Raw genomic sequence first — 9,026 nt, 5'->3', positions numbered from 1 at the left:
TGGAGGAAAAATCGCATCCGTTTAATGTTGTTGAATTTCTCCCTATTCATGTTGTGCATCTTTTGCTTTCTGCTATCGTCTCAGCCTTTATGGCCCCGGTGGCTTTATTGTGTTTTTTTTGTTACGTGACACAGAATCTTTTACAGGCTTTGTTTCACCTTTATTGCAAAATCAATGACTCTAAGACCTTTCTTGTTTGCCTCAGCTATAAATGAAATACAAATCTGCTGGGCTTCAGGCCCCTTGTTTTTGCGATATTGATCTTCTCCTTTGTCTCAGTGAGTGTGGCATTTTTCATGTGAAATAAAACTCCAGTTGTGGTTACTGGAGGTTACACCCTGCTGTCTGTTGGGGCCCTTTGCTAATTGCTTATTTGCTAATTGACTGCCCATGACAAGGAGACAGTGGTGTTTAAATGTCTGGATGTTTATTAACCCAATCCACTTGAACACACCTGCTAAATTTTCATTGGTTCACAGCCTGTCTTGAAGTTACACAAAAGGATCAACCAACACAAATCCTACTGTGTCTATAAAATAATGTGTATTGAAAATGTGCAGGGCTTTCTCCTGTTTTGCTCTGTGCGGTGAAATATATATTTAAATGAAATGAAGCCTATGCTTTTCCTAATGGGATTACTACTGCAGAAGTGCTCTTTTGGGCTTTAATGCTGGTAGTTTAATTATTCCTTGGCCTAGTAAAAGGTCCCCCATTATCATGCTTTAGCACTTCCCCCAGGGGGTAAGGAACTAGGAATGGGGGCTATTCCCATTGGGAGTGTGAACTGTTCTCTCTGATATTTACTCTCTAATATGATTGCTTTCCTGCCATTGAAGGGAATGTGTTTTACCTTCTATCTAAGTTTGCAGTGACAGGGCAGGGTACAGTGAATATTATTGGGAGCTCTAAGAAGACATTTTTTATTACTTTCTGGTGTATATTTGGGCTGTTAGAAAATAGCCAGCCTCTTTGCTCCTCTTTGTATTTATGCCAAATGAAACTGAGACGAATGTATGGCGCTGGCAGCTGCCATTCCTCCATGCAGGAATTGAAGCATCTGCACTGTTTACGATGGAGTCACCTTATTTCCGCATCCCTCCAAGGCTGATGAGATGCCTTTGGGGGCACCAGGCATAGCAGGAGAGGTTTCCTGCATCCCTGACGGGTTGCGATTGCAGCACATCATTTTCAGCAGGCAGTCCCGGAACTAATTGGGGAAAGCACATGTGTTACAGGAAAATTCACTAGATAAGAGAAGAAGGCAGGCTGCTAAACACACCTCTCCTGGGTCCCTTTATGCCAAACTACTATACCAGGTTTTGCTTTACCCAGATGCTGTAACCTGTGAGTTGGTGGTGCTCCTGTGAGATGCAACCTGGATGCTTTTGGCACACATGTAAGAACTGCTGTATTGGCTCAGACCAATGGCCCATTTAGCCCAGTATTCTGTGTCCGACGGTGGCCAGTACCAGAGCTTCAGGGGGAATGTACAGAACAGGGCAATGCTGGAGAGAACCACCCTCGTCTCCCCCTTACCCGGCTTCGGGCAGTCAGGGTTGCCCTGAGCATGGGGTTGTGTGTCCCTGCCCATCCTGGCTAATAGCCATTGATGGATCTAGCCTCCATGAATTTATCTAGTTCTTTTTTGAACCCAGCTGTATTTTTGGCCATCACAACATCCCATGGCAATGCATTCCGCAGGTTAACTGTGCATTGTGTGAAAAAATACTTCCTCTTGTTTGTATTGAATTTAATTTCATCAGATGACACCTGTTTTTTTAATTGTGGGAAAGGGGAAATAACACTTCTCTATTCACTTTTTCCACACCATTCATAATTTTATAATCTGCATTAACATTGTAGGTAGTAAACCTCCAAGGCAGGGGCTATGTGGACAATACCTAGCCCAGCGTGGAATGCAAATAATAATGTTCGCAAAAAGAAAAGGAGTACTTGTGGCACCTTAGAGACTAACCAGTTTATTTGAGCATGAGCTTTCGTGAGCTACAGCTCACTTCATCGGATGCTGTAGCTCACGAAAGCTCATGCTCAAATAAATTGGTTAGTCTCTAAGGTGCCACAAGTACTCCTTTTCTTTTTGCGAATACAGACTAATACGGCTGTTACTCTGAAACAAATAACAATGTTGGGGTCAGACTGGTTAGTGCCTGATCCTGCTCTTTGCAGGCACTGGCAATTGATTGATAAACATCTGTCTGTTTGTTGTGCAAGCTCAATCAGGCAATTCATGATCCAAAATTTAGTCAGTTGCCCCTAGAAAATAATGGGTATGCAAAAGGATCGCTGGTTAAGGCCAGGTTGAAAATCAAGCTCCATCTCAATTTTATACCTTAGCCTTGCCTATTGTAAAGAAGCAATCAGTGGGATCTAGCATTTGACAGGAATCCCAATAGGATAGATATGCTATGCTATATTAGAATGCCCCATTACTGCTATTCCACTTCATTTCTATAAGCCCCTAGCTCTGTGAAGGCTCGTTTTCAATTGCTCTCTGATAATCTTCATGCTCTCACCTGTTTGTTCATGAAGATGTAGATAATTGGATTGTAAACTGTGGCTGTTTTGGAGAAGTATGAAGGCAGTGATGCTAGAGTTGGTTGGATGGGAATGTCTTTGTTTGTGGCAACCACCATGGCAAAGGTGGAATAGGGCAGCCAGCAGATAAGAAAGGCCATCACCATAGCAATCACCATTCGTGTCACCTTCCTCTCGGCTCGCTGACTTGTCTCAGATTCTTTTTGTTGTGCTGCAACCTACAGGCAATGTAAGGGAAACAGCGTGCTCTTTAATATGTCACTGCCTAATTCTATAGGAAATACTGATGTCCTATAAAATGGCATAGGCTGAGGGAAAATTTGCTGGACAAATGGGTATGTGGTACACTTGTTAGCCACATGATCCTCCCTTCCTGTTTAGTTGCCTGTTTGTAGTGTAGAAATCAACCTATGTTAACATCACACAAACAGCCATGAAAAATTACACTGAAAACCTGCGCTTGCAATGGTGTCAGCAGTACATGTGACCGTTCAGACTGAAATGTCTTTGTACTTACAGCTCGTAGTGTCATCAGCAGATTCGTATAGGAGAAGAGGATCAGACTGAGAGGAATAATGAAACAGGTAATAAATAAAGTCATGATGTAGCTGCTGTTGTTGCTGCCTCCGGTGTACCAGTTGGGACCACAGGAGGTTCTCAGACCTAGAACAATGAGATTTTAAACAATGCTAGGACAATCCTGAAGCATGATCAGGGACTTCAGTGGGAAAGGCACAAAGAGCAAATACCATCTACTGTTCTTGCTGAATTGTGCCTGTTTTCCGAAAGCAGCTCTCCAAATTCCAGCCAAATCACACAAACAACACTGGCGTCAGCCATGATGATTTCTGGCTGGCAGCACCATTATTATTAATTTGCAAACAAACCACAATGAGTCATAATAATAAAATTAAAGTACATTTCTAAATGAACAGGTTTTTAATAGGCTTGTTCTGTGCTTTAGCCATTTTGCTGAGCTACTCTGGGTGCAGTGACTGTAGTCAGCGACAGTACTCTGCTGCTCCTCTGTTCATCAGATGTTGTGTTAAGCATATGCATAATAAGAAAATAGATGTTCTGCAGTTTATTGTAATAAGCAGCTAACTTTTAAAGAGTGACATGTGAAAGGAAACCCTGTAATTAATGAGAAAACAAGGAGTCTTAGCACTTGGAGAACAAAGACAGCCACACAGTCAAAGACAGCTGTAAAATCATTGTGGTCTCTCCCCAAATATGTCATACTTAAAAAAAAAATTCCACCAATGACTGAAGAAAAAACTGTGCCCATCAGCCATTGCTGAAGCTACAGACTTGAATGCTTCCTTTGAAGAATGTGACACTCATACCTTCTGGCACATAGCTGCTCCAGCCTAACATTGGTGGGGCTGTCCAGAGAAGTGACCAAATCCAGGTGAACGCACAGCCCATCACTGCATGTTTGTGGTGAAATCGGAAATCTCCCATGGGTTTGCAGATGACGATATACCTTTCAAAGGCCAGGATCGCCAAGGACCAAAGCCCCACAATGCCTGAGAGAGATCACTAATGGTTAGTATGTGTGGAATAAATTTCAAATTGCTGTGCTATTAAATAATCTAGCAGCTTTCTGTGCTTAACTGCTAAATCTGAAGTGCCAGGTTTTCCTGAGCTATATTACTTCGTCCATGTAAGGACAGCTCCATAGAATGAGCTATATTCCAAGCAGCTGTCTTGCAGGTGCTTGAAATAGAGATTTCAAGCAAGCGGGCAAAACCAGCAGGGAAAAAATCTTTCAAATAACATCATATTTTGATTACCATAAGAACAGCCACACTGGGTCAGACCAAAGGTCCATCTAGCCCAGTATCTGGTCTTCCGACAGTGGCCAATGCCAGGTGCCCCAGAGGGAATGAACAAAACAGGTAATCATCTAGTGATCCATCTCCTGTTGCCCATTCCGAGCTTCTGGCAAACAGAGGCTAGTGGCACCATCCATGCCCATCTTGGCTATTAGCCATTGATGGACCTATCCTACATGAATTTATCTAGTTTTATCTAGAGTCTTATTCTTATTTATTTTATGATTGCACCCAGTACCCCCAGCGTTTCTTGTTTATTTAACTCTCTATTAATTAATCTGGGGGTGTCTGAAAGGATACGCTGTATTTCCTAGGACATACGGTTTCCATTTTTAAAGGCAGTTTTCACATTTCTCAATGGAGTTTAGCTAGGATGCCTTAACAGATATCAATACCACGTATGGTACTCTGTTTGATTCGCCAGCTGCAGGAGTGTCTGAAATGCAATTTCTCCACTGGAGTGTTTCCATCATGACACTGGAATTGGTGAATCATGTTCCTGATGCTCATAGAAATATTTTTAAAAATTGATATAAAAGAGCTGCAGAGTGGAATGGCATCAGGGCAAATGCCATGCACCCTGTTTCAGTGCCCCTTGCCCACACAGACACACCTCTGCTGGCCACTGATTGTTCACAGCAAAATGTATGAGAGCTTGTGTCTTCATTTTTATACCAGTACCATCACCAAAAACCTGACCATTCTGCCTTGTTAGCCCATGAACATCCAACCTAGCAGCTTGGGCAGCGGTAAGTGATGCAATCACGACATATAGCATTATGATAAATTACATGTGATATAAAAACATTCTATTTCTTCCTTTCCTGTTTTAAGCAAGATCAAACCTGAGGCTCTGCTCAACCAGTGTGTTCTGAACTCCCCAGGTGAGTAAGCACTTGCTCTCCCATTCCATGCCTGTGAGCATGTGGAATGATAACATGAATGATGCCCTGTCTTTGTTCTATGGTTTGAGAAGAGGCAAGGAGACATTTGATGGCCAAGGACAGCTAATGAGCCATAGTTGCTATGTCATAGTCTCTAGTCTTAGACCAGCTTTAGATCAAGTGCAGTGGCACGAGCAGAAGACAGAGAAAGAGACTAGCCAGTTGATTTCTGTAAATGTCCTTACCTGTTAAAGAGACCATGAAGCCTTCAAACTTGCACACCCTTTTGCCGAGCACAAAGAAGCCATTGATGTTATTCGAGAAACTGATAGTGCTTCCAAAGAAAGTCACCAGCAGATCAGCCACAGCCAGATTCACCAGGATGTAGTTCAGTGGGGATCTGAGTTTCTTGTACTTGATGGAAACCACAATGACCAAACCGTTCACAAAGGAGGCAGAAAACACTACGATGCCCATGAGCACAGCCACCGACGTGTAGATGCTTCTGGGCGCTAGGTGAGGCCACTGTGGACCGTCAAATGCGCTGGGAGTTCCATATTGCAGAGGAGCCTGAGAAGTGTTTGAAACATACATGTCTCTTCAAGGAGATGAAAAACTTACACCAACAAAGACAAAGCAGGTGACCTACCTGAAAGGACAGTGGACCATCTTTATAAAACCAGGGGCTTAGGGACCCCAAAGAGGATCTGTAGATTAAAAAGGCTTAAGGTGTTTTAATACAGAGTTTTTATAATCAGCTCTTTAATCATAAGGGGATAGAGAGTCACTCACAATCTGATGGATGAAAGCTACATCATTTAAATGAGTAGATTTTGATTGTGCTTTTTCTAGTAATGTAGTTAAATGGCTGCAGACACATTTTTATAAACACAGCCTTTTTAGAGCCTAATCCCCACCAATGTTGTATTTGAGTTTCCTGGAATATAAATGATCACAATCTCTTGTGTGCTTATGGTCAGTGTTGTATTTCACTTGCATTTCAATCAGAGTTTGGGCTCTGAATGCAGGGATTGAAATACATGAATTCTGGTAATATTATTATTGTTAATTTGTATTGACAGTAGCACCTAATAGGCCAGGGCCACATTGAGCTGGGTGCAATACAGACATATCACAAAGAGAGGACCAGCCCCAGAGAGTCTGCAATCTACGTATAAAACTGTAGACAACAGGTGGCTAAAACAACAGTTGTGGGGAATGAAGCAGTAGGAAACAGTGAGATTATACCAATCAGCATTAAGGGTCCCTCTAAGGGTGCAGGGAGCAGAATTGTCCTCGCTGTTGTAAGGCTGTGAATAAATACATTTGGTCTCTAATGAGAAAGACAGTGGAGTTTTTTTGCTTAAAGTGCTCGCAAGGAAATATGGTCTTGCTGACTGTGCACGAGTGGCCCTTTGTTAGGTGTTAAGTTAGGCTGGCGCACCCTGATGACTGCACAGAACACACGGTCATTAAGAAGGTCAGAGTTTCCTAAATGAAAGCACATCATCTTTCAATATATTGACCTGCAATGGGCCCAAATGAGCTTCTGTGGTTTTGGCTCAGAGAGGCTCTCTGGCCTGCCTGTACTGCAACAGGGTAATTGTGATTCTAAAGGGGGCATCAAGTTCTAACACAGGCCCTGGATTCTCCATTTCCTACCACTTGCCACCCCATCCCAAAATCAGAGGCCGTGACTGCATTTGGCTCATTTGGAAATTGATGCCAGGAAGACCCAAAATGTACTAACACTGGGGTGAATTCTTTTAAGGGGCCACCGTGGAAAGAAGCCCTTCAGCTCTTCTCTGGCTGAAAGGTCAGGCACAGAGAGCAGTTTATGGCTCATAAGAATGGCCAAAATTGTAAACCAGGGAAGGACTGGCTTCATAGCTTGGTAATAAACTAGCTGGGCACACAAGGCTGTCCTATATAGTGTGTGCTTTGGTTTGTGCCATTGCTTATGCAGACTCCTTTTTGTGTTTTTTTTTAATAGGGTTTTTGAGAACAGAGCCTGCTTCAGCTGCTGAGGGGTTTGCAGCTAAATCAAACAACCTTGGTATGTTTTGGATTGGAGTGTTCCTACTCCAGTGAGAGGAGTGTTAATAAGAGGTATGTGTGTGAGAGTCCAGCCTGAGAGAGAGCGAGAGCCCAAAGCAGGCCTGCTCACTCTAAGGTCAGTAGGGACCATCATAATAAGCTAGACCGCCTGCACATTGCAGGCCTCAGAACCTCACCCACTCATCCCTGTAATAGACTTCTAACCTCTGGCTGAGTTACTGTAGTCCGCAAGTGCTTGCCAGGAAATATGCTCTTGCTGACTGTGTATTTGTCTTTTAATACCAGTGTAGGTATAAGATTAAGGAGAGAGAGAAATGAGGTTGGGTAAATCAGTTTTGCTATTCAGGAAGCTATAGATAATGAAACACACACTAACCCTTTGGTCTCGGTGGACCCAGTGCTCAAACTTGGGGCCTAGTTAGGTTTCTAAATGGCCAGTAGCGCTCTGTTTGCAACTGTAGATGTCTAACTTTACTGTTAGATGTTTCTCTGATGCTCATCACTGTAGTGTCTGAGCATCTCACACCTGTTACTGATCTTAGCCCCCCAGCATTCCTGTGAAGAAAGGAACAATTGTCTCCATTTTACAGAGCAGGGAGGGTAACTGAGACACTGTGCTTAAGTGATGTGGCCAAGATCACGCAGGAATGATTGTGACAGAACCAGGCAGCCAATCCACCTCTGCTGAGTCCCAGTTCAGTGCCTTAATTAGACCATCTTCTCCTTTGTATCTCACAACTGTGCAATGTATAGTTTCCTTCTTCAGTTTCTTCCTGACTCTATATTAAGGGTTAGTCTACACTGGCAATGCTAAAGTGCTGCCACGAAGAGCACGGATCCCAGCGCTGGGGCACTGTTTACACTGGCGCTTTACAGCGCTGCAACTTGCTGCACTCATGGCGGAGGGGTGTTTTTTCACATCCCTGAGTGAGACAGTTGCAGCGCTGCTACTTGCCAGTGTAGACAAGCCCTAACAAACAGCAAGGAAAGAACAGAGCAGAGGGCCCAATTCTGCACCCACTGCTACCAAATGATGTAAATGGGAATTTTAAGTGGGTAAGGTTGCAGCACCATTGGGCCTTCAATGTTTTTAATAGAGGTCACAGGTTAGAACTGAATTGAAAAGAATATATATGAAATGCATTACCTAGACTGGCATGGGTACTACAAATCTAGGGAGCTGTTCTAATGATCTGATTAAAGTGAGATTTATTGTCTAAACCTGCTGGGGAGGAAAAGAGAGACAGAGCAGAATACAAGCTAAATGCAACTTGGCAGCGTTAGTTGGGGAGGTCTTCACTGACTTTGAATGGGATTTGTGCGCCTAAGTCCCTTGGGTACTATTGAAAACATCCTCCTTCGAGTTTGTTACTGTACTGTGAAAATGTCAGTGGGCATGTGAAAAGATATCTGCAACATTAATGCTCCCCGCCCACTATTACGGAGTGTTCACTGCTATTATTACTTGTCTAGTACAATTTTAAATATTTCAAGTGATGGGGCTTTTCCCACTTCCCCTTGGAGAGTTTTGCACAGTCAATGAGATCTTGATGTTAGGGTGTTTTTTCTGCTATTGAGCCTAAATGTTCTCTTCTAGTGATTCCCCCCCTGAATTGCAAACCAGTCGTTGCATAGAGTCACAAACCCTGTATTTGAAATCGCAACCCACCCCTCGCCACACACACACACA

The 9,026-nt window shown here is 43.2% G+C and overlaps 1 protein-coding gene across 1 annotated transcript; it reads right to left on the bottom strand.

Annotated features, from left to right (window-relative positions):
• Positions 1–1,066: 1,066 nt before the first annotated feature.
• On the bottom strand, positions 1,067–5,872 carry LOC144276634 (pinopsin-like). Its single transcript, XM_077836865.1, has 5 exons — positions 5,524–5,872; positions 3,903–4,085; positions 3,074–3,219; positions 2,535–2,774; positions 1,067–1,207 (listed from the first exon to the last, which is right to left on the bottom strand). Exons 1-5 carry the CDS (start codon positions 5,870–5,872, stop codon positions 1,067–1,069), a joined length of 1,059 nt encoding a protein of 352 aa, XP_077692991.1.
• Positions 5,873–9,026: the final 3,154 nt, after the last annotated feature.

This window comes from Eretmochelys imbricata, chromosome 17 (genome assembly GCF_965152235.1).
Source record: "Eretmochelys imbricata isolate rEreImb1 chromosome 17, rEreImb1.hap1, whole genome shotgun sequence".
Classification (NCBI taxonomy): domain Eukaryota; kingdom Metazoa; phylum Chordata; order Testudines; family Cheloniidae; genus Eretmochelys; species Eretmochelys imbricata.
Note: the sequence above shows the minus strand (reverse complement) of the source record. Positions and strands in the feature narration are given on the sequence as shown.